Source organism: Stegodyphus dumicola, chromosome 12 (genome assembly GCF_044657685.1).
Source record: "Stegodyphus dumicola isolate Sdum_Otavi_A_Nest chromosome 12, ASM4465768v1".
NCBI lineage: Eukaryota > Metazoa > Arthropoda > Arachnida > Araneae > Eresidae > Stegodyphus > Stegodyphus dumicola.
Window position 1 is genome coordinate 75,982,787 of NC_140779.1, and position 27,213 is coordinate 76,009,999.

Consider the following 27,213-nt stretch of genomic DNA (forward strand, 5'->3'; position numbering starts at 1 on the left):
GCACGTCACAACTGTACAATCAGCATATTTTGCAGTCTTGCAGTATAGAGGTTATCAATTTTACATGTTTTCAAAAATTGTGTCCCATTTATTAAATCACTATTTAAAAAGTTGGTATTTTTTCATAAGTATTCTTCAAAAGTATTTCTTTTATAATATGATTATCGTATGTTTTAATATTTGGATCTCTGGTAATTCTCCATTTCTTCCTGACTGTTTTTAACCCAGATTTTTTCCCAGGATGTAAACATGAAATTGTTTTATTTGGTTTTATTTAAGTGGTAAATTTAATAGAATTTTTTTTTAAGTGCTGTCATTTAGTTTGGTTATGGTTAACTCAATATTCAAGATGATGTTGAGTGCTGCAATTGCTATTTTTAGTTCATTTTTGAATTTGAGCCAATTGATAATCTTTTTACTTCTGAGATTAGGTGGGCTCAGACCATAGAAATTAAAACATACAGGTGGATGAGTAGAACTCGAACACTTTTAAGTTCAGCGTATGATTGATTCCCTTTTGTTAGGAGGATATCAAGAACATTTGATCTAAAATAATGCAACATAGGTTATTTATGTTATATCTAGACACAATGTTTATTGATATCAAGCTGAGGATAGAAAGATTTTTAAAACAGTGTTTCATTTTCAGATCTGTTCAAAGCCCTTGTAATGCAGGCATATTACCAAAAAATGCACTTGTTATTTTCTTGCATTGTTGAAGATGACAAGGTACAAGAGCAAATAGCAAATTGAAAAACACCTATTGCTTTACTTATTGATCCCAGAACATGCGGTAGTCACTATCAGGTGTAATGCTCGGCTTTTCGCCAACCACTGCAAACTCTGTAATTCCTAATTTCTGTCACCCGGAGCAGTTGCATCATCCCTGGTCATTATTCAGCTCTTAATTCCAAAAACTAACGAGCATTAGTTACTGGTACTGAAATATCACAAGGATATACATGCAGATTGAAGTTAATTTAGATGCAATATAAATGATACAGAAGAAAATGTAATTATATTATTCATTTCATATCGTATTTAATCTGAATGCAGTGCAAAGTCTGAGATCCGGACTCTTTGGGACTTCGGCAATCCCGGATTTGGGATTTTTCCGGATATTAGATCGTCAGTTTAAATGTAGTAAGGTGGCATGCAGAAATTATAAAATTAAAAATATGAAATCATAACTTATTAAATAACAAAGCATTTATGATCTAAAGCAGGGCTTCTTAAACTTTTTTTAGTCAAGACCCCTTTTTATCACTAAGATTTTTTTGCAGCTCCAAGACCCCATAATATTTACAGAAATTTTGTGGGACCCCATAAGCATTGCTCAAATCCAACACGCGCATGAGTGAAACCGTCAATTTTTTCACTTGTACTGTAATATACTATTGCAGTTTTAAGTGAACTTTAATTTCTTATTTTAAGACATACAACAATATGAGAATTTTAAATAAGTAACAGACGAAATGACAGCGTCACGTGCAAAGCAAATAAAATCAATGTTTATATTATATTACAAAAAGAATGCAGTGAAACGTTTTCATTTTTTCTTTGTCTGTATTGTCTTACCTTTATCAGTTTTCAGATACATTATGTAAAAATATGTGTTAATTGTAAAATTATTATAATAAGTTAAAGAAATATCAAAACTGCTAAAATTTTTGGCGACCCCCTGTACTTAATATTTATATGTTTACTTTATTATTTTACCATAAGATGTTATTAAAATTATTAAACATTTCTTTCAATGTAAGTTGTTTAAGTTGCTTTGTTTTTTGTGCTAATACACTATAGATTTAATTCTATAGACAGATATAATATCTTGTTCAGTTACTAAATTCCATTGTTCAAGTCCTGTAATTGCTGTGTCAAAAATTCCAGCTAACTTGTCAATAATTTTTTTTCTTTTTCAATAGCCTTTTTGCTACTTTCTTCACTGTCGGTAACTGTATTTTCTGGATTTAGAACCATACTACAGATTTCTCCGTCCATTGATTAATTGATGATTGGGATATTGTCATCTCAATGAAAAACTTCTTTAACTCCTCCTCTTCCCTCAATTCTGCCGTCCGGTGCAGCTCTGTTAGCTCTAACACTGGGGTTCTGGCTTTATGTGAAATAAATGAGTTATTCTTAATTCCAGTAGCACTAAATGTAATCTTTGTCGTATGAGTATCATTAGCAAAATCTATTTTTAGGATATAGAATTTTTTGCATTTAACTCAAATCTGTTATCGGATAATACTCTTTGTTATTCAATAATTAGTATTTAAAAAAAACTGTTTAGGAGTTACTGCATGAGTCATCACTCAAAGTGTGGTGTTGATAAACATGCAATGATGAAAGCAAAATTTAATAAATAATGATTCGCCAGCTGGCATCAAGGATATAAAATATTAGTTGGTGTAAAATCAACAATGTTTCTATGTAGAATCTTTCAGTTTAAGATGTATGCCAAGCAGATATGCAGTTATGGAGTCAAGTTATTTATTGATCACATAAATTTATGCTAAAATGATTATTTCTTCAATAATGAGGCATTTTATTTGTGCCGAAGTGAGGTTAAGAACTGGGACTCTCCACATATTTTATTATGGGATGAAAAACAATTAAATGTGCGTGTGTAAAGCATACCCCCCACTCCCCCCAAAAAATTGGTTGGTGGTGGCTTTGAGGTCCGTCCAGATTTTAAATCATTCCAGATATCGGACTTTGTACTGTAATATTGTAAGGACTTAATTTTCTTTATTTAACAACCAATCAAATAATGTTATTCAACTGACCAATAAAATACAAATTTTAATAACAGTATATAAAGAGAGGAACATTTGATAATATCAATATGAATTTAGAAAAACCAGTTTTTACTCATGGCCAATTATACCAAACAAAACACAATCCAAAATTCTATATTACAGTACTTTTCTATTTATTGAAACTACAAACTAGATTTTCCTTCCAAACGATCAACTGAAAGTGATACTTTACTTAAAGCTCATTGATATTTAAAACATGGACTTGGTGGGAGATTATGCACTGTCCATATTAGATTTTTTTCTTTAAATAAGTTTAAACTAATGTATGCTGTATATAAACATAAGGCTATATGTAGCATTAGGAATCGTACAAAAGTTTGGATTTCGTAATTTTTGCAAAATTGAATCTTTAATTTTAAAAATTACAAAGGTGAATATTTTTCTTACTTCAAACATTCTTGTAATTGAAAGTATATATATCTGTGACCAACAGTGGCTGTATAAGGACTTTTATAAGCATGCTGTATATTTTTAATAGATAAATGTAAGTACAAATTAAATGTGATATATGTGGAAGAACAAGAAATTTCCCTTTCCTTAGATTCTTTCAACTTTTGTTAATTATTTATTTATTATAAACATTATTTTCATAGGTGTTGTGGAAAAACTTATGTGGTTCATTGCCAGGCATCTATCTTTTAAAGACGTCCTTGACATCCATATGGGAAAGTATGACTCTCTTGATAATATAAGAGAGCCATTGCAAGCATATGTTCGGGGAAATATTTGTGATTGGACTGGGAAGCAAACTGAAAAAGTTATCGATTTGACTTCTCAAATCTTAAATGAATGTGGTCTTCTTCAAGAGGTAGAGGTTAGTTGTTTTATCTGTTATTGCTGGTGTGATGGTAGCATACTTTTTGTTAAATGATGAGAAGAATATTTATATCTTTTCTCTTTGATTTTGTAAATACTTTTCTGATTTTATCAAATTTAAAATATGTGAAGAAAAGAGCATTCCACCATCTTATTTAAAACAAAGCTAAAGTCTACCTTATGTATATGTATAGTTTTCTGGACATTGGTTTTTTAGGAAACTTTTGCATTTCAACAAAACAAATCAAAAGTCAGGTTTATATATATAGTTTTTGAGACTTGTTTTGTGGGAAACTTTTGCATTTCATGGGACAACGTTCTTCTCCCTAAAAATGCATTACTGTGTATAAAGGCGGTATCAGTTGGTTTAATTTTTTGCTTTATCTTAAAATACATTTATTTTGGTTAAATTAATATTTATAATTTCCATTTTAAGTTTTGAAAGATACTGCTCCATAAAATATTCTTTTTGATTAATTCATGTGTGCATATTTAGATCTAAGAATTGTCTTTTAGATTCTGCAAGATACACGGTAGATTCCCATTTATTCTACCAGCTGTGAAAAATATGGTTATCAGTAAGATTACTAAATTATTTAGATATATAACACTAAATGGTTGAATTTTTCATTCAGGTTAATTACTGAAATAAAATTTCATCAGTATTGAAATACTTCATTGTAAATCTTGCATTTGCCTTCATTACGTGCAAAGAAGAAATTTTTACAACAAAATTTTTAAATTAATGCCATTTGAATTATGAGATCTGTAATCTGTAATGATTTAGTAATGCAGCCAATGTTGAATTGAATTGTTCACCGAATCCTTTCTGCATAATGTTTCCAAATGGCTACAGATATATATATTGTGGGTTTTTTTTTTTTTTTTTTTTTTAATATGTGAGCTTGTACATAAAAAGCCTTCTAAATTCAAGACAAATGTTAATTTTATGCATATGATTTTTTGGTGTTCATAGAAAAACATTTAATTGTAAATAGCAAGTGCGAGATTTGGTCTTTGAAGTTATTTGAAAAGGCTATCCTATGGTTTCATTTACTGTTACATTACAGGTAACTAGTGCCATCTATTGAAAATAAAAGGTGATAATTGAATTAAAAATGTCAGAAACTTGCTCTTGATGCAATGTGTTGTTCCCTTATGACTACATTTTGCTGCTCATTAAGAAGACAAATCAACTGTGTAGCCATTTGGTAACATAATGCACTGTAGAGTTAACATGATTGGTAAGAAAAAAGGAATATTTAATTTTTAAAATAAACAAGCATTACTAACTGAAACAAGATGGTTTAAATAGTAGTTATGTAATAGCATGCTTTCACACATGGTAACAAAAATTTTTCAGTTACAGAGAAAAAGTATGAGTTACCTTCCCTAGTTTCAAGCTAGTTTTAGTTAATGATAGGGTTTTGTGTCTTGAATTCTGAGTATGAGTGTAACGTTCTGAACAGGGTAATTATATCCAGAGTGCTTTTGATGATCATACTGTGATAATTAATAGCATGATAGCATAAACAAGTGTAACACTATTAGTTATTGATAACCCTTGAAGTCTTTTCATCAATAGATTTAAATATTCCTTAATCTGCAAAGATGCTACTGTGACAAATATACATGTTCAAAACGGAACCTTATTAGCATACTAGGCAATTATTTTGAATCAGCTAGCCACCATATCGCATCAATTAGTGGAGCAATAAAAGTCTTCTCTTCCTCCCCCCTTTTTTAACTAATCTGAGATATTAAAATTTGCCCTAGCCCAATTTTTTATTACCCACATAAGCTCAAATAAAATTAGTCTTATTAATTAAGACACAATAAAACGCCGAATAAATACTAATTCAGAAGTCAGCTGCAAACGAATAATGTCATTTGCGGTTTTGCAGCTCACGATGGTGGTTTGGTAAAACCATCGAAACTAGTCCTGTGAAAATTTTGTAAATATAACGCTGATTTTTGTTGTTTGACTTCTGAATTAGTCTTATTAGTTTAAGTAATCATCAAATTAGCTCATATTCATATAGAACAGTTATTTAAATTTACATGTAAGTTTCAGATTTTAAATTCACAATTTTCAGTTATTGTAATTACTTTTATAGTATTTTAATTAACATGAAAAATTGTTTAAAACAATTCAATGATGTGCAGTCTTTTTATTAGAAGAAAAAGTTAAAAAAATATTATTAATCAATAACAAAAATTAATTTGCTCTGAGATCCACAGGAAATATTTAGCATTCATAACTTTGCATTATTTCTAAATTTTTTTTTCCCCCCCATTTAATCAGTTTCTGCTCCCCTTCTGTTGAAGTAAAAGATAAGAAGTTAAATGTTTGCTTAATAACATAAAACACGATGCTATTGGAATCGAAAATTGTAGTTTTTTTTTAATCTGTTTATTTCTAGAATAAAATGGATATTCATGAGGGTATTGATTATAATGATGAGTTGATTGCTTTCATGAAGAACGTTGTTCGTGAGTTTTTGGATGCAGTCCTTAAGCCTCAGAGTTCAGCAGGTAAGCATTTTATAAGTTCTGTTTTGAATTTATATTATACATCTTTATAAAAAAATTTTATGCTTATGTGTGAACTTTCGTATGCAGCCTATGTCATATCAGTTTAGTTCACAGGAATATAATTTAAGTAATAATTGCTAATAAATGTTTAATTTGGGTAATATATATATTTTTTTAACCTTTATAGAAGGTTGGAGTAATTTTGGAAAGAATTTTTGGAGTACATGTGAGAAATTATTCAAGGACTTTTTGGCATTAAATGATAGATGTACTAACAATGGAAATTTTGTTGCAGAAACTGTAATTTTGGAAGCAATAGTAAGTAGAATTTGAATCCTTATTAATATTTAAAAATAACCAGCGACTCCTAATTTTTTAAGAGGGTTTTAAAAGTCCTTTTAAAAAACCTAATATTTTATATATTTTATGGAAAATATTTGAAATTTAAGAATGTGCTAATTTCTGCTTACACAAAAATGTTTAGTATTATTTATTTTTTTTTTTTTTTTCCTTGTAATGTCAGCCTAACATTAAGCAAAACCAAAAATCATGAAAAAATCTTTTAATTAAATAATTTGAAGTATATTTTTGTAGTTAGTTCACAGTCAAAAATTATAAATATGGACTCATTAAAATTTAAAAAAATAATGATTGTAATATTTTGCAGTATGAGTTCTTAGAGATCATTCTAGTAACTATTCTAGATTGACAATGAAAAAATGGTGCTTTATTGCAATGTTTAACAGCTCTCACAAGTAAACAGCTACAGTCAAAAGTTGTTAATTCGGACACCCATAATCCGGAATGATCTATAATCCGGACCTCAAAGCTAAAATCTTTCTGAACATGTGCCGCTTTGACGCATGCGCATAGGCGTTTACGCGTGTATGCAAGACCTTTACGACTGCACATATGCGTCTGCGCAAGCGCAGAATACGTTTTCGCGTGCGCGTTTAATGTATAACGGACGGTATAAGCTAAAATTATCTAATTATCTATTTCAGTTCATGTTGATGATTGCGTTGTTCCTTAATCTTCGAATTGGATCCGGCTTATTATTTTTTGCAGACTGTAAGAGCAATTTTATAAAAAAAAGCTTGAACTTTCGATTATGTCAGATAGAATTTCCGATGCTGGAGCTCCCAAAGGATCTACAAAATGAAAGTATGTTTCGATGTCCATCAAACAAAAAGTTGAATTGCTATAAAAAATGGAAAAGGCATATCCTTTGTTTATCTAACCGTTCCGAAATCTGTTTATCAATTTTACACTCCTCTGTGCGGGGGGGGGGGGGGGATGTCGCGGCGCGCAGTGAACTGGAAGTTGATCTGTCAGCACTTATCGTTATCTTCCGGGCAGATGTTTTTATTTTATTCGGCTTATAATTCCTTATTAAATGTAGTATTTCATCTTGATGTACTCCGTCTTTGATATGATTTAAATCAAATTCCTCGGAAAAATCGATAATCCGGAATCGCCGAAGTCTCGACGAGTTCGGATTAAAGACTTTTGACTGTATAAATAGCTCAAGGGAAAAATATACATAAAGGTAATTCACCTTAAAACATTTTGCAGATTGGCAATCTCATTCATTGTGTTGTCACACAACTTGGACTAGTTAGCTAACTGAACAGACTTTGTCTTCACTGCAGCTGTATTTATAGAATTGCTGAGCCCTTTTGAGAGCTTTAGGAAAAAATAGTCTTACCGCTTCAAACATGTATGAACTGAAAATTTCCAGAATGTAGCCAATTTGGTAAAAAATCAACAAATATTGTCAAGTTAACTACAATAGTCGCTACCAAGGTTCATCAGGAGAGTTTTTGCTCATATCTCAAATTCTGGTTGAACTTTCTTTAAGACTTAAACATCAGTTGATTCAGAATTAAAAGATCTATAACAGAGTACATAAAATAAATACAAACACAGTAAGTGGCCAAAAATTTGAGTAAACAAAAGTACACTATAAATTTATTAAATAAAATGCACTAAAATATTAATAAATAAGCAATATGTAACATTATAACATTGCATAATTTAAAATACATGAAATAAATACAAATAATTTTATAAATTTATAACAGTACGAGATGAAAGTTCTTCCAGCTCTTAAAAGTAGAATATATAGGAATGTATGATAGCAAAAGTTTTCAGAGAACGTTGATATTTCAGAAATCTGATTCAGCTGCTTTTCATTGCTTTTTTGGGCTCTTGAGTGGTTACTAAAGTATATTTAGAGTACATCATTGTTGTGCTATTGCATAAAAATGTGTTTCATGTTTTGCTAGCAAATAAAGATATTTTTAAATACTTTATGGTATAAAATCAGGAGTTACTGGGATTTCGATGATCCCAGATTACAAATCATCAATTTAAATCTAGTAATATGACATAGAAATTATAAATTAAAAAATATGAAATAGTTATGAATTAGTGAAGCATTTATGATCTTAAGAGAACGAAAACTTACAGAAAAAGATCAATATTTATTTATTTTATGAAACATTTGTTTAAGTTGTTTAAGCTGTTTCTTTTCTTGTGTGTTCCAACTAAACAGCGAGTTGAAACCTTTTTCAATCTCGAAAACCTAGTTCATGTCTTTCTTCGCTATTGGTAGCAACATTTTCTGAAACTTGCCATTCATTAGTTTATTGCTGATTGGAGCATAGTCATCGCAGTGGAAACCTTCTGTTATATCATCTTCATTTATTATCAGTTCTTCAAAAATTCCATTAATAAGAAAATTTTGCCTTATAGCATTCTGAATTTCTGCCAAAATATGATTGTAGTTTTGCCTGATTTTGGTGTTGTATTTTCTTAAGCCTAAATTGAGCCAATGTTATTTTTACTTATCAAGACTGTTATAGAAGAAAGACACTGAATAAGCTTTCAGATTATATAACCTACTACAAAATTAGAAGCTTTCAAAAAATTAAAAATTCAAACTTTAATTTTGAAAAAAAAAGCTGGATCAAATTAGAAAAATAGGTAAAGTGCAGTTTATGTTAATTAAACTGAAGTTCTTCGAAGTCATCTCTTTCTCTTTTCCCCATTGCTATGCCACAAAAGAAAAATGTTAAAAAAGATATCCCATTCCATGCAAATGTCTTGGGGCATCTCTTATTGTTTAGGTCAGATAGAAAAATGTTACCGCCCACTTTCCCACAATCACTCAAAGTCTAAAAGCATTGAAGCTAACATCAATCAATATATTGCATTGGCCATGGTTTGATTCCCTAGGCAGCAGGGCTTTAAAAGTGACTTCCTGAGATCTTTAGTTAGTAGAGTGATTACTATTACAGTATGTGTTTATATATTTATATTTCTGTACTGCCTATCAAATTTTAATGAGAGTGAAGGGAGTTCTTAATTTCGTTTTGTATGTTCGAAATAGGTTTTTTTAACTACATCTTAGCTCATTACATTTTCTGTTTAAAGAATCACATTTAAATTTTAAAAAATTTTCACTGAAGTTTTGCTTTGTCACTTTTGTTTTTCACATTCATTTTCATTTCTTTTAAAGGGATAGAATTCTCTTTATTTAAGATTTTTCTAATGCTTATAATTTAAAAAAAAAAATGTCCCTTACTTTGGGGAAGAGCCAAAATTTTCGAATGAAGTATTATAATTTAAATACATTGAAATGGTTCATCGGCTAATTCTGGATACAGAAAAGCAAGGATTTTTGTAGAAGAGAGATTTCAGTTAATTGCAAGGTTCCTCCCCCCTGAGGAAGTGACATTGAGATTGATTGAGTTCCTCTTCTGTTTTTGTTCATTTTTCTTTTAATTTCATAATTTTTGAAAAGGGGTTTTGTTGTTTGAAATGTTTTGGTTTTAAAATTGTTTAATTTATTATTGCATTTCTTATGATTATTTGAAATTTATTAATTATGAATTTCAATTTCCGGTCTTGTGAAATATTAGTTCAAAGTTTACTCTGTTTAATAATATACCGTATTTATGCGAATCTAATGCGCATCCCCATTTTAAAACTTTAAATAATAAAAAAATTGTTTGTTGGCGTATGTAATGCGCATCAATGGTATGAGGAATTTATTGAATCTTATTTTATACAACAATGAATATGTATGTGAACTATCAATCAATGGTATGATAATTTTATTTAAATTTAGATACCATATTTTATACAAAATGGATTTATACATAAGGTAACAGAACATAGAATTAATCTGTTAGTGGGCTATTGTTATGTGAAACAATCATTGTTAATTACCACTACCGTATATACGGTAACTATCGTAAAATATGAACATGAAATAAATCGTAACATTTATATCTAGCTAACAGTTTCTACAATCAGTGATTAATAGTAAACGTCTTTATTCACTAATGTTTTCATCACTGGAACCATCGCAGTCTCTTGGTCAGAAGCAGATTCATTTCTTCTTTCTGTTGGCTTTAGTTTTCCCACATGCAAATTTTGATCGGAGGTCGATCGGCGGTAAGCTAACGTAGTTGCCGCTGATTGGCCGATGACGTCAAGATCGGCGGGTTGGCCGAGTATAATATATATGTACGCCGGTATCGGCGAATATTGTTCTTCTTGTTCTCTTGTGTGATTATCAGTTAGCATTATGCTAGTTTGCTTTCAATCAAATGATTTTAAATGTAAAGGCTACAGTGTTAGCTCTTTTATTTTATTTATGGAATAAAGCATGAATTTTATTTAGTTTAGTCTTAGCTTTATTTAAGGAAAGCAAAATATGCTTTACCTTTAACACCACTGCCAACAGGGTTATGGGCCCAGCGCCAACAGCTAATCAGTCATCCAGTTCAACTCAGCATTGAAGGAATGTAGGTGAAGAGGGCCGTCATCCACGAAAAGAAGCTGACCTGTCTTAGAAGTTTGTTCAAGTTGTTGTGCTCACACTTAATTGAAGATGTCATTACTACCTGAAGGTTTTGAGTTGTTAAACCATGACAACTGGGATCGATGGAAAGTCGACATGAAAATGCTGTTACTGGATAGAAATTGTTGGAGCTTCATAGAGGACAAAGAAGAATTAGATAAAAGTGCAACAAGGCGTGAAAAGCAGGAGTTCACACTAAGAGAGAACAGAGCCTTCACTACATTATATCACGGAATTAAAGCTGAGTTCAGACCGCTGATACAAGAATGTTCAAGTGGTAAAGAAGCGTGGGAAGTTCTACAGAAGCAACTCGAACTCAAAACAAGAGCAAGGATAATTCAGTTACTGGATGAATTTTTTAGTATTAGATATACGCCAAATGAAGAAATAGGATTATTCATCGCAAGAATAAGAATGACTGCAAAGAAGTTGGCTGAAGCTGGTCACAACTTGGCAGATCTTTTTAAAGGATTCCAGGCAATAAGGAGATTACCCCAGGAATACTCCGGCATTCTACAATTGATCTATAGGTGGAAGGACAAAGATTTTACGCTGGAAAGAATTGCTGAAGAGCTGGTAAGGGAAGAAAGCCGACTTCGCCACGTAATTGCCGATTTAGAAGACAGCAAGGTAAGCGTGTTTAACACTATTAGTTTAAACGCAGGGAAAGGTAAAGTTGAAAATAAAACTAAATCTAAGAAAAAAATGGGGAATATGAGAATAGGACCTTGTTTCAGATGTCATAAATTTGGGCACTTAATTGCTCAATGTAAGGAAAATGTAAGTAAAAATCAGAAGTTTAAAATAGACGATAAAAATGGACAGTTTAAAGATAAAGAATTAATGTTAGTAGGAAATTATGTAACAACTACAGATAAAGGAGGTAACGCAGATAAATTTAATTGGGTCGTAGATACTGCAGCTACATTTCATTTCTCTAATAATAGAAATTTAATGACAAATTTCAAAGAAATAAACAATATACGTATGTCTTTAGCTGTAGGAAATTGTGAAAGTACAGTACTAGGAAAGGGTACTGTCAAATTTGCAGTAAAAGTAGGCAATCGAATAAATTGGATTGAGTTAGATAATGTGTTATATAATCCAAATCTAAGAAGAAATTTATTATCAGGAGCAAGGTTAGAAAAGGCTGGTGCTCATTTTGTGATTTCAAAAGGGAAGATGTGGATATACTTTAATAATTGGGATAGATTATGCTACGCTAAACGATATGACAGACTTTATCACGTAAAACCATTTAGATATGCAACAGGTAAAAGGGAAGCTGGTTACGGTACAGAAATTGGAAAGTTAAATAAAGTAGACGATGCAATGCTATGGCATCGGAGATTTAGCCACGTAAATTTTGATTATATTAAGAAAACTAGTAAGAATCAAAGCGTGAAAGGGTTACCAGAAATTGAAAAACCAATAGAGAGGTGTGAATCGTGTATTATTGCTAAATCTAGTAGAATAACTCTTAAAACTATTCTGAAGAGATCGGATAAACCATTGCAGTTGGTTTATTTAGACATTTGTGGCCCACTACCAGTTCCATCTAAGGGTGGGAGTAAATATTTTCTTGCTATTGTAGATGACTATATAATCTTGTTCTTCTTGTTCTCTTGTGTGATTATCAGTTAGCATTATGCTAGTTTGCTTTCAATCAAATGATTGTAAATGTAAAGGCTACAGTGTTAGCTCTTTTATTTTATTTACGGAATAAAGCAGGAATTTTATTTAGTTAAGTCTTAGCTTTATTTAAGGAAAGCAAAATATGCTTTGCCTTTATCACCACTGCCAACACTTTCCTCATCGTCATCCTCGGCGTTCCAGAGCACGTCATCTTTACTGCTATTCAATTAATTTGAAATGCACCATTTCTTGAAAGATTTCACAATCATTGGTGCTTCGATGCTTTTCCAGGCAGCAGAAACCCAGTGTGCAATAATGTGCGATGCAGCACGCTTAATTTTTCCTGTCGGGGTCAATTCACGGTTTGGCTCACAAAGCCATCTTTCATTTTTCGTACTCCGCCTGAACGTACCCCTTAAAAGGTTTATTTATACTAACGTCCAGGGGTTGTAACACAGACGTCATTCCTCCAGGAATGATAACAAGATCACTGCCTAGGCTGTGCATCTTTGTTTTTACGTCGTCGGTGAGATGACCACGAAATGCGTCAAGACAAAGCATTGATGCTGGATTGGAGAGCCCACCGGGATGGCGTTTCCATACATTTCAGAACCAATCAAGCATTAATGATTCCGTCATTCACCCCTTCTCTTGGTTTTGAATCAGGACATCATCTGGGAACAGCTTTTTATTCTTGGGGGTTTTAGGGCATGTTTTCCGTTTGAAGATTAAGAAAGGGGGAAGTTTGCACCCATCTGCTGTTATTGCCAGCATCGCTGTTACGTGTTGTTTTTCACATCCCGAAGTTTTGATAGCTTCCTTAATCCCCTTCTCCATAATGGTGTACTTACGAGGCATATCAAACCAAATTGGCGTCTCGTCAGCATTGCCAATTTGCCCCATTGAAAAATTCTTTTCCTTCCGAAGTGTGATGACATACCGCTGAAATGCTAGTAGTTTTCCCTCAAAATCTGCAGGAAGCTTTTGGCATATTGTTGTACGGTGTCTTACAGATAAGCACATCCGCTTCATAAACCGATCCACCCATCCACTGCTAGCCTTAAACTCTTGTTTCGGTATTCCAAGAACATCAGCCTCCTCTTTTGCTTTATTTCGTATGGTGTCACTAGTTACAGGTTGCCCATTCTTCCTCCTTTCACGTACAAATTCCAAAATGTTTTCTTCAATTTTAGGGTGTCTTCCTTTGCGAGGGCCAGTGAATTTCTTTTTACTAGCTTTAGTTGCAAACAGTGCCAATTTCTGTTGCCACCACAAGCGAACATTTCTCTCAGCTAAGTTGAACTCTCTCCCTGCCTTTTGCAGTTTGTATCCTCTATGCAATAATGTGTCAACGATAAATGTAACGGTAAATGTAGTCGAGAAATACAGTAATCCCTTGTTACGATTTAAATTTGGTTGACTTCATTGGCGAACTTTGCACTCGAATCTAATGCGCAACCCAATTTTGAATACTACTACATTTGGCCAAAAACGATGCGCATTAGATTCGCGTAAATACGGTATTTAAATTGAAAAGGTAGTGTACTTCATTGGTGATTCCTCTGCATGTTTCAGCATTCTTACAGTAAACATACAAATCTACAGATATTTCATTTTATATTAATTATTATTCTAGGATGTATATTCTGTTGTCTTTTAATTTTGATTTTATATGGGTAGCTTGTATAAAGAATTTATTTATCCATAGCTTTTTGATATGCTGAATTTTAACTTAAAAATGCACCTCAGTATTGATTTGTTTAGCATCTCTGCAACTAGCAAGCTTGTTTACATTGGCAGTGAATAGAGATTCTCGCACTGCTCCTTTCTTTTAAAGTCCTTGCAGAGATATTTCTGGCATTAAAGTTGGAAAAATATAGGATAGGAATAAAGAGTTAAAACACAGAGGTGTTTTTTTTTTTTTTTTTTTTTTTTTAATTCAAAATGTCAGTCTTAGCACTTTTGATAAACTGCTAGCTTTATTAACAATCCAGTTGCTCATGTATGGAACATAACTGTAAAACTGCTGTAGAGATTTAATTTAGAAGAAACCCATACTGCTTGGGTTTTTAAAGTTTACTTTTGTTTCATCTCTTATTTAAAAGTATAAAAATTACTTTAAAATAATTGTGCTTATGGATATATAATTTTATTTCTAACATAAAACACTTTAATATGTTTTTAAAAAAGAAGAATCTATTTCGTAAAGAAATTTCTTATCATTTATTCACATTCTGACATTTTCTTTGTTATATAAATATATAACAAAGAAAATAGTTAAAAATAAAATAGTTTTGTATTCTTGTTTATCTTCTATCTTGCTTATTAGGAATTATTAAGGAACAATTTAATTAGTTATTTATAAGCAAAACAGCTGAACTTGTAAAAATTAGAAAGAAAGAAAAAAAAAAAAAAAAAAAACATATAAAGAAAATTCAACAAAATTTGAGAAATTGTCTAATCTACACAACCTCTGGTCCCATGGTATTCAAAGTGTCAGAATTCTACTTTATATTTTGTGTTTATTTTGTTGTGCATTTTAATTTTGAACATTTCTGTGTATTGTTGAAATAAAATATGTTTGTAGTTCTCAAGATGTGATTTCTAAATCATTTGACATGCTTCATTTAAACCTTCTCTTAAGGTGGCTCAGTGTGATGGCTTATCTGATCGTTTGAGTCTGTTAATTCAGAGCTTATCTACAAGAATAATACGTGATTTGTTTCATAATAAACATCAGGAAACACAATCATGTGATAATGGTGCAGCTAAAAATCAGATCCCTAATGCTGCAACTGGAAGTGCATCTGTTGAAAAGAAAACATCTTCAGCCAGAGGAAATCTTCCATCAGATTCTTCATTCAAGCAAGTAAAAAGAAATGTAAGCCATTTTTTAATTGATAAGTTTTCATTAAATGTTATCTAGGCTTTAATTTTTAAAGTTTTGTTTTTCAAAGTGTATAATTTTTTTATGCAAGAGTTGGTTGCATTTAAAATTATTTCATTTAGTGCGTAAATGTTTTAATCGTTGTTATTATTAATGAGGATTTTTATTCTCACTATTACATAAGTGTTAGTTCTGGTTGGAAGAGAATTAATATTCTAGTCATTTTTTCCCCTTTCTGGCTATCAGAAAATTGATTACAATCTGGTTCTGTTCAAAATTAATTGCATTGCAGTTGCAAATTATGAATGAACTGTGAACATTTAGTACTTTTAAGCTGTAAATATTTTGATTTCTTATCTTGAATTGGTGTTGAATGATATTTTTAATATTATGGATATTAAAACATAATACATCATTATTACTGGCTGACAATATTAATCAACCTCTCAATCAAATGGCATTCTTGTTTGTTGTTTTCTCTTTGTACTTCCAGAGGATGCAGTCATTCTATAGTGTTTTGTCATCTAACAAGTATTCTATCACATGTAGGTTAATAATTTATTGCACACCCCTTGATTGGAGGGTCCTCAGTGCAGTCTTTGTGTAGGTAAATAATCATATGGCAAGAGACAGCATTGTGGTGTGGTTTAATAATATGAATCAATTCAATCTGTTGTTAAAGATCTTGTATAAAAAGTAATTTAGTTAGTTAATGAGAAATTTTTAATTGTATTTTAGGCGACTTCTCCAGAAGAAAGTTCAGTTTGCAACAAAAAAGGAAAAGAGCTGTCATCAAATGAAGTTTCAGAAAATAGGGTTTCATCTACTCTACCTTTAATTGCTCGTTTGGAAGAACGAAGCTCTGCACTTCTCCGAAATGCAAATCATGGGCTGGCTGAAGTTGTCATTGGCTCAGAAGCATGGCACAATACTGTTCCACGTGTAAGTTTTTTTTTTTTGGGGGGGGGGGCGAGCGAATGCATGCACATATTGTATTAGTTTTTAAGCTTACTTACTGTATTTGATGTATTTGCAGTAGATTTTTTCGATAAATAATGGTAATGAGTTTTTTTCTTTTATTCTGATAAAAAGTTATTTTACAAAGTTTTTTTTTTTTTTTTGTACTATCTGCTGATTAATTGCTAAGTATCATTTTTAATGATATGTTACTGTCATTAATCCTTCCCTCCTCCAAAATAAAGCAGAGCTTTGAAGAATCATTATTACGTTCAGCTAATTAATTAACCTTGGTGAAAATTTTTTTCTCATAAAGGAAAAAAAAAATTTAAAATGGCATCTGGTTAAATACGAGGGCTATCCAGAAAGTATATTACGTTTTGGAATAAAAAAATAAACAAAGTATAGGAAACAAATTTTATTATATACAGATGAAAGCCACACTCAAATACTACTTTTCTACATAGTCACCATACAAATTAAGGCATTTATCGTAGCGATGTACGAGCTTGGAAATTCCTTCGTTGAAAAATTCGGCCGCCTGCGCCTTCAACCACTTCGTTACCTCTTGCAGCTGTGCGTCGTCATCAAAACGCTGCATAGCCATCTTGCACAAAACTTGTGGTAACCAAGCTTTTCGCTGATGATTTCGTGCAACAAACTTCGCGAAATTTGTGGAAAACTCAAAGAAAGTTCCGTTATTGTGAAATTTCGATTTTCACGGACTTTAGCATCGACTTTTTCGAGAAGTTCGGCGGTCACTATGCTGGGTCTCCCACTTCGATCTTCGTCGTGAACATTGGTTCGGCCATTTTGAAATCTTATGACCCACTGACGCACTCCACCTTCAGTGATAATGTTGTCCCCATACACTTCACGAAGCTGCCGATAGATTTCTATCGGTTTACAGTTTTTTGCAGTCAGAAACCTTATTACTGAGCGCACCTCGCAGCTCGCGGGATTTTCAATTAACGCAGACATTTCAAACCGTCACAGTATCTGAACGGAGCACAGCACGAATCTCTCTACGGCTAGATGCAGACTGAGCTGCGCAACGCTCTGACCCCAAGATGGCCGCGCTAGCCCCGCCCCTAGCGGACACAGACGGAAACGTAATCTACTTCCTGGATGGCCCTCGTATATCAAGATTATTATTATTTTATAAGTTGTAAATTAAAGCTGTTGCATTTCTGTTTTCACATTTTGTTATTAATATGAAAATCATTTGGTTAGCTTTAATATATATGTATTAGAAAATTATTGTGTGTGGAAAATATTGGAAGAGAAAGGTATAATTTAATCTCATTAAATGATTTCTCTTAAACATAAACTCCTAATATGCTTTGTGATACATACTTATTAAAAGTATAATGAATAATAATTCAATAACTGTTGTTAATTTATATTGCTGCTGCTTGGAATGATTAAGTAGGGAGGCATCCAATGGGAAGTTATTCTTTTAGTTTATCATGGGAAATGATGGTTCTAAGATACTATTTTAACACCTTTATAAGTGTAACTTAGATTTTGATTTAAAAAAGTATATACTAACTGACAAAATTTATAAATGTATTTTTTATTTATAAATAAATTTCATTATTAAATGAAAGGGAACCATGTTAAAAATTTAATGTCAGCAAAGTTCAGTATGATTTTGTTTGTACATTTATCAATCTTAAAAGCATTAGCAGGAAAGCATTCTTTTAATAAATAAAGTGAAATGAATTTTAAATTAAGACAGTTGAATTTCCATGCAGAAACTTATCATTTGTGCTAATGTGTGAATGTTAGAAATTCCTTATGCACATCAAGAAAATTTAATAATTATTTTCTTTTCAAGAAATGTAGTGCAGTAAACAAAGTTGTAAAATGGGAACCAGATTTTTTTTAAATAACAAAATAATAATAATAAATAAGTAAAAATAATTACTTATGATTTTTTAAAAATATATAGTCAGTTTATAATACCTGGAATACTATCCTGCTGTTTTCATTTACATATGTAACTTGTATGTGCATTGAAATCTTTCTTGGTTATCATAGTGTATAGGTGACTACATCTTAAAGTAACCATTATTTTAAGAACATGAATAAACATTGATACTGAAGAATACTAGTAAATTTTTAAAGCAAGCAGCTCTAAAGTCTTCCAGAACTAAGGTGGTCATCTTTAAGAAATTTCTTTTTATTTACCAGATTTTCCTAATTTTAAAATGACTATAAGCTTGAGCCAAATTTTACTTTGCTTCAGCCTTCCCTGTATTTTATTGAAAAGTTTGTCATGAGAATCTGGAAAATTTAATCTGTCAAGATCACTGAAGTATAATCAGTTTTCTGATCTACAGTTGTACTGAAAATCATAAACTTATTTTAGATTAAAGAGTTCATGTAATAACTTAAGTTATTCATTGTTGTGACCAATTCTCGTGATCTGAATGTACTCTAAATCAGATTGGCAAATTTTTTATGACAAAGACCTTGACCACGTAATGGGTAGAGTACGAATTCTCTCAACTTCACTCAAGTTGTTATGGAGAACACTCTAGTGACAGATCCAAATATCTCCTACCCTTTCTTTCCACCGGTCTAGAAGTTAGTGATGCTGATTGGCTTACCGATTTGCCTAAGTTCGAATTTTTCAGAAGCCATAGGTGTTTGTCTGGCTGTGCAGCAAAAGGTTACTCAAAATACTGAGCAAGCCTAAAGTGGTTAGCAGTAGAGGACCCCTTCCCGGTGTTCTCTTAACGGAATTGATGCAAAGCTTAAGACTTAGCAAGGCAACATAAAACATCTAATATACTTTCAGGAATGAATAAGCAGGAATGCTTCTTGAAGCAATGCCAATGCCAGTACGTCTTGCTTCAACCTGTACTCCTTTCCCTACCAACTTCTTGAGGATCAAATTATCTGTAAAATTTATTAATTGGTTGTAAATAACCTTTTATAGCTGAAACCATAACACTTTCTGTGGGCAGTGTGGTTTATACGGGGATTGTAAATTAAATAGTGTCAACTTAACCTTGAAACTCGCAAAAGGGTGGGCATGCGCAAATAGATATGGGAACGGTGAGGTGGCGCTGTTGTCAATGTGTAGAGTGCAAAAAACAGTCGATCTGCTTAGAAGGGTAGTTGTTGTGTTGCGTTAAAGTGAGGAGTTCGTTTCCATCGCTCTAAAACATGTTTTCAAAAGGTGATCAGCGGTCGTGGCTTAAAATGGAGGTTGCACGTGGCAGAAATGCAACAGAATGCTATCGAGGATTAGTGGAAGCCTGTGGCACAAATGCTTTACAGTATATGGCAGTAGCACGATGGGTTCAAGCATTTCGTTTGGGTCAGAATGAGACTGTGGATTTGCAAAGCACAGGTCGGCCCTCCATTCCTCAAGAGCAGATTGACATCCTGAGCAGTCTCCTTACCATAGACCGCCGGACTGTCAGAGAATTATCCTTAGAGGTTGGTCTGAGTCATCAAACAGTGTAGCGCTTAATGAAGAAGAATCTCTCAACATGAGGAAAATTGCTTCCCGCTGGGTTCCACATTGTCTAACCGAAGTACAGAAATGGAACCGGTATGCACTGGCTGGCACCCACTTGGAGAGATACTGCAATGAAGGAGACGCATTTCTGCAGCATATTGTCGCCATTGATGAGATGTGGGCACGAGCCTATGAGCCTGAATTAAAGCGTCATTCAAATGAATGGCATCACCAAGGTTCTCCACTTCCACAGAAATTTCGACAGGAACCAAGTCGGGTGAATGTTATGCTGATTATGGCATACCACTAAGATGGTGTGATTCTTATACATGCTGTACCTGAAGGATAAACTGTCAACGCAGATTACTATTGCCGATTTCTGCAGCACCATCAGTGTGCGGCTATGCGCCACAAACGTCCACGTATATGGCACAACAATCTCCCTATCATATTGCATGACAACGCTCATTGCCATGTCGCAAACAATGTCACTCTCCTTTTGTGACGGTGGCAGTGGGAAATCCTGTAACACCCTCCCTACTCATGCGACATGAGTCCTTGTAACTTCAATCTGTTTCCGAAGTTGAAGGAACCCCTTCGAGGTCACCAATTCCATGACGTTTCATCTGCACTCCACACAGTAGGGCGCTCGATCGCTCACATCAACAATCAACACCTTGCCACTGGTCTACAACGGCTTCCCGACATTTGGCAAAAAGGTTATAAGCTTTGCTGGTGATTACATAGAAGGAATGTAATGCAATTGTACTTGTTCATTAAAAATTGATTTATACCTATGTGGCCATTACTTAATTTACAGCCCTCGTAGAAGATATGTAAAATGCTGAGTCCTTAAATTTATACATATTATAAATCATAATTTTTTTAAATATTAATTTAGAATATCCAAACTTCAGCATATGTAGAACTTTTTTTATTAACTTTGAATTTATTTTATACTAGTTTACCAAAGGAATTTTGTATTTGGCAGTGAAAGATTTATGGAATCATACTTTGAACAAATCTATATTAAGCACTTTGTGTAATTAAAGTTAAGTCTTGATTAGATTTTATATGTTTAACTAATGCATTTTGAAAATGTGCTAATGTAATTTATTGATATTGTTCCTTTACAAAGATGTCTTGCAGTATTATTAGTGTATTTAAATCCAGAAATTCAATTCAAATAAGTAAAGTATATATCTAAAAATTAATATATAGAAATAATGAATATAATATATAGAATAATAATATTCTGATGGCCATTAAAATTGCAACAGCAGGAAGGAACAATCTGATGAACATCAAAATCACATGAAAGAATGCGATCACATGATGGGAGAAACAACATCTAAAGCACTGCATAAAAGAAAAGTTGTGTAGTGGATTTCTCATTTGGAAAGTGCTTTGTAAGGTCAGAGGTTGCTCCGAATGTAGTGCAGGGGTGTTTGTGCTCCGGGGAAACTCCGGAATTCCGGGGATTTTGAACTTCGATACCCGGAAATTCCGGGGATCATCGTTCAAAAGGAAGTAGCAAGTTACCAAAGCAACCACAATTGAATCATCAGGCAGTAGCGCCATCTATTGTTGCAAAGGCACATTACAATTTGTTTGGTAACAACAAAAAAAAAAAAAAAAAAAAGAAAAACTGAACACCTAAATTTAAATTTAAGAAATCCGAATTAAAATGTTAAAAAAAAAATTAATTAAAAAGAAGAAATAGAATAAAGAAAAGCAAAAAAAAAGTGAGGAGAACATTATAATTAATGTACACTGCTCAAAAAAAAAAAAGTGGGACAGTGCTATATCTCCCGTTCTACTGGGGCGATTCACGAAATTCAAATTGCGTTCTTCATGTCTCGAAAGCGCGACTTAGGATATATATTAGATTTATATATAGCACTATTCTAACATAGGTATTTTGACACAAAATCGGACTTTTTCTGAAATAACATACCATTTTTTTTTACATATTTCGATTCTACGACTCAAATTATGCCATAATACCAAGTTTTGTAAAAATCGTACGAGTAGTTTTTAAAATATTAGCTCTCAAAATTTTAGCTCCTCAATGTTAATTGAATTTGGCAAATATTTATTTATATCTCTTTTTTTAATAAACGTTTTTGATTTTTTCTCTCACATTTCGAAATTTAGGTTCATTCCAAATAAAATTTACCCATTTTTTGTGTTTTATTTTTTAAATTTCTATTTTAAAATAATTTTTATAAATTTTTCAAAAAAAATTTTACCATCATCTTAAAGTAGGTATATTTTTAAGCATATCTGCAAAAAATTAGACTTTTTTACTTAAAATTTTCTAAGATAAACACAAATTTATATATTTTCGCGGTTTGAAATTTGGCATCTTTTTTTTTTGAGCGATAATAACACCAAATGTGGTCTATGGACTTTTGTTACATTGTATTGCCACAGCTATTTTTAACCTTAAATTTCAAGTAAAATTTTACGGAGAATTAATTATATGACATTTTTTCCCACAATAATGCGTAATAAATATTTATTAATACTATATGAAAGGCTATTTTTTAAATTATAGATGATATTATTCAAATTTTTAACTATTTTTTTTTTTTTTTTTTTAATTTCTCTCGTATCTTTTCTTTTTTAAAAAAATTAAGAGTAAGTTTTTGTAAGAGTAAATTTTTACCTTCGGCGTTTTATCATCTACTATTTTACTTCGTTTAAATCGAATTGTCTAAAACTGAGAATTTTCGTTTGATGTTTATTTGAATTTTATGACATTAACTGCACTATTTATTTCTAAATAAACTGATGCTTTTGAAGTGGCTGAAAGAGCGGCTGGTACTATCATCCATATTTTTAAAGCACAGTATATTTTTATAGAAACATAAGATTTAGAATAATCATTTTTATAAAAGTCAAATTATCATATAAACCTACAAACCTCTAGAAATTGAATTAATGGAAGTTCAATGGTTATGTATAAATGATCTGCAGCTACTTAATCGCTGGATAAGTCAGCAGATTCTGTGGACAACTAAGAATAATTATATAAACGACACCCAACATTCTGAATTCAAATAACAACGATGTATACGATGCTTATTAAATGAATTCAAGAAGTTTTAAAACATCTAAAATGTATTTTTGTGCGTAGCGTATTTTCATTATTCTAATTTAAAATTCTAATTTAGAATGTAATTGTCAAGAACTGAATCCTAATCATCAGTAATATATTAAGTAATTATTACGCTTATTAATAAATCCTTATAAAGTAATTGCAAATATTTCAAAAAACTTTCTGTCTGAATGCAAATATTTTTAATTTTACATTAATCAAGATTGCACACGATATTATTTATTTGCACTTCAATTCTTAACGTCAGTTCTAGTAGAAGTTACAAATCAATTATATTTAATTAAGGATTGGATTGGCTTATTTAATTATGGCAAAGCACACGAGGGTTATCTGCCTAAAGGGAGGGATGCCTTCGTGGAGGACTTTCTAAGGGAAACTGGCTCGTATACACGTTACACATTGGGAAAACCACGAAAACACCCATGCAACCAGCCCGTTCGCGGGATTCGAACCTCGGACCGAACTACCAGTGATCAGCATCTTTACCGCTCGGCCGTTTGTGGGCCTTTATGTAACGGAAGGCGATAACTTTATTTAAAATGATTGTCAGAAATACCAAAATTGTTTCGAAAAGTTGGATACTTTTTAGTATACTTTCAGAATGCTTAAAGAAAAAGAGAAGAAAAATAAATTTTTTCGTAAAATTTAGTATTTGTATTTTTTTTTTTTTAATTTAAAACTTTTCAATCTTATTATATTTGATTCTTGCGATTTCAAAAATAAAATATTTGACTAAAATATGAATAACATTTTAAGAAACCAAATGTAGGATAAAATTGTGTAAAGCAATGGGCACAATGATAAAACTGTTTAAAGCAGTGTATGCAAGTCATCCTAAGTTAAAATGTCGGTTATACATCTCTCTTATTTATATATATCTTTTCTGAACGGAACATTGAAAGGAGTGTAAAACTGTGCTTTACTGTATTTTCTCTTTTAATATAGTATGTAGTTTCCAAACGCATCGCAGTCTGGGTTACAAAGTATTCTTCCGAAAGAAACGCAGTTCAAATAAATAAAATCAAATTCTGTAAAATTGATATTAATAAATATATTTAAAATGCTCAGTTCGAAGGAATAAATAGAAAATTTTAAAACAATTATCTGAAGAGACAATGCAACACAAACAATTAAAATAAAAGTATAAAAATTTAAAAATTACCTAAAATAATAACTATGACGAAAAATATATATAAAGAAAACTATTTGAAAAAAAATAAACGCTGCACCTTCATTTACGTAGTTCGAATAGGTAAATAGAAATTTTTAAAACAGTTATTCGAAGAAAAAAAACGTGCAACTTAAACAATTAAAATGAAATTCGAAAAAGAAAAAATTACTTAAAATAATAAGTTATAATTAAAAATATAATATAAAGAATATTATTTGGAAAAAAGGAACGATGGTGACTTTTTTTCCTCTCATGGGAAAGGAAACTAGGTTACTATATATTAAGAAATTCGCCAAGTGAAGTATTCTTGGCGCAAACTGACAAAAAAGTGCCAACATAAATTTGTGAATTTCTCCGTAAATTTCGCTTAAAATTTTACAAAATTTCATATTTAGGCGTAATTTCAGTCGTGGAATCGAAATATGTAAAAAAATTGGTATGTTATTTCAGAAAAAGTCCGATTTTGTGTCAAAATACCTATGTTAGAAATTTGCTATATATAAATCTAATATATATCGTAAGTCGCGCTTTCGAGACATGAAGAACGCAATTTGAATTTTGTCAATCGGCCCAGTAGATCGGGAGATATAAGACTGTCCTTTTTTCTTTTTTTTTCTTTTTTTCTTTTTCTTTTTTTTTTTTTTTTGAGCAGTGTACAAATTTCTGAATATTTAATGTAGTTTAAAAATTGCCGAGGCTCTCGTGGTAGTCATGTTTTTTGCATTTTAAAAACAAACATAAAAAGGGCCTAGAAATTTCCAGTGGTAAATTTAATGCTGTTTAGCGGGAGGATTTTTTTTTATATACAAAATTTATTTAATTTTTAAAAATAATTACAAATTTAGTCGTAGGAAAATTGTAAAGGAAAAAAAGTAAAGGACAAATGTTCGAAAATAAGAAGTTTTCACGTCTTGTGCTTATCATGACGACTTGAAAGTAAGAGGTTGTATAGTTGATGATAGCAAAGAACCTAAAAGAAAAATAAATCAAAATTAAAACCTTTATAAATTTTTAAATCATCCTTCTCTATTGGAGTTTTCAAGTAAAAAAATCTATACTTTTAAAAAGCTTTATAAAGGTGTAGACTACTCCAGTATTCCTCTACTATTTTATAGGGTGTATACTACTCCTACTACTTTCTTGGCATGATTGTATATTTTTCTTTATAAAAAATTCTTTGTTATATATATGGATTTATATCAGAATATAAATCCAGAATTCATTGATAATTATTCCTTCATAAAGATTTCTTGCAGTATTATTAGTATATTAAAATCCAGAATTTATAGTGTACCTTTTTAAAAATGGAAAAGAAGATTAAACAGTTTTGTGTTTCATAAATGTTTAAACAGATTTATGCCCTGTATAGTATTTATACATTGTTTCAACTATTATGCATTTTGCTTTTACTGTATTCGTGTTCCTGCAGATATTAATTGTTATAATTAATTTATTGGTTTGAAATTTGTTTCCAGTAAGCTTGTCCTTTTATAAAAGTTTCAATATAAATAAACTCTTTATTTCTCTTTAAGGACTGGGTTCCTATAATAGCTCGTGATGTACAGCGTCAACGAAGGCAGGCTCCACAAGCACCATTTAGTAATGCATATCTAAGTGGCATGCCATCTAAACGAAGAAAGGTAACTTAAATCTTGTCGTAAAAGTTTTATACTCTTATGAAATTATAAATGCCCGTAAGACACTAGTTGATAGTTGAAATGCTTAAATGAAAAATGTAATCCAATGAGTTTTTGTCAGTTTATTAAGTATTTAGATTTGTTAAAATTTTCAATCTAAATTTAGATATAAACTTTAAATTACACTTCATAAAACTTGTATTCTCCATTATTATTTGCGAAATAAAATTTTTGTGCTTTTTTAGAAGTACTTTTTTTTTTTTTTTTTTTTTTTTAAGATGTGTTTTACAACTGTATGAATTCAATGTATTGTTACCTAAGGTTTTGCTTAGAATCTAAAGTTTCTAATTGGTTAATCTTAATAAACTATTCCTATTGCTATTCCTTAATAAACTTTCCTAATGCTTCATTAAGCATTCATTTTTTTAAAAAAATTATTCTTTGGATTTGAAGAGGTGTTATTGTTTTCACACTTCGTAACAAAACCCTCTTGATTATAAATAAAAACCGTATTAATATTTATAAAGTATTGTTACAGGTTCGTAATAGATTGAATGCACACAGAAACGATGATAGCTTAATAAAATTTATTTTATCCAAAGAGACACTTCACATTTCTGGAACTTTTCACAAAAATACTTGTACAGCTCTTCAAAGTATCAGAGTATAATTAGTAGTTACGCTTTAAACTACTAAGAATGTTAAACACATGGCAATGCAAAGTGCATCTAAAAGGGAAAGCTCTGACGAATATCTCAATACTCCAAAGTCGCTCTGACCTATAGGTACAGAGAAACTGATGCTTTCTGTGGTTTGATATAGTTTCCTTTTGGCCACTGAGAGATTTCAAGTACCTTCCACATCTCAAAATTACGGGAAAGCATATAAGTGCCGGGTACAGTTGCAGCTACCTACAGCATCAATTACAGTTATACAGGGACTGCACCAAAATATCACCAAATGGTCGTCAAGTTTGGCAACTTTGGGCGATTTCTTGCCAGATGTGGTGCCAAAACCATTGCCGGCTTGGTGATATCTCACCAATTTAGAGAGATAGCCATTTGCTCAATGTTAAGTAGACTTCTCCTGCATTCTTACTTTTTCTTCGCATTATTCTTACTTCGTTTATTTAGATTTTCATTTTACATTATATATTTTTAAAAAAATTAGTTTCACTAAAATTATTTACATGTGTACAAAATTCATAACTGTGTGTTGCTGTTCAGCATAAAAATTTGATTCATTTACAAAATTATTTTATCTGTGCTTCTTAGTAGC

The 27,213-nt window shown here is 31.4% G+C and overlaps 1 protein-coding gene across 2 annotated transcripts in view; it reads left to right on the forward strand.

Annotated features, from left to right (window-relative positions):
• Nucleotides 1–27,213, forward strand: part of LOC118190178 (uncharacterized) — a 163,356-nt gene that overhangs the window by 133,661 nt on the left and 2,482 nt on the right. For both annotated transcript variants that reach the window (XM_085806594.1, XM_085806595.1), the window contains exons 20-25: nt 3,419–3,639; nt 6,065–6,176; nt 6,364–6,494; nt 15,329–15,565; nt 16,310–16,513; nt 25,831–25,938. In XM_085806594.1, coding sequence (XP_085662720.1) covers nt 3,419–3,639; nt 6,065–6,176; nt 6,364–6,494; nt 15,329–15,565; nt 16,310–16,513; nt 25,831–25,938 — 1,013 coding nt within the window. The remainder of the gene's footprint in view (nt 1–3,418; nt 3,640–6,064; nt 6,177–6,363; nt 6,495–15,328; nt 15,566–16,309; nt 16,514–25,830; nt 25,939–27,213) is intronic.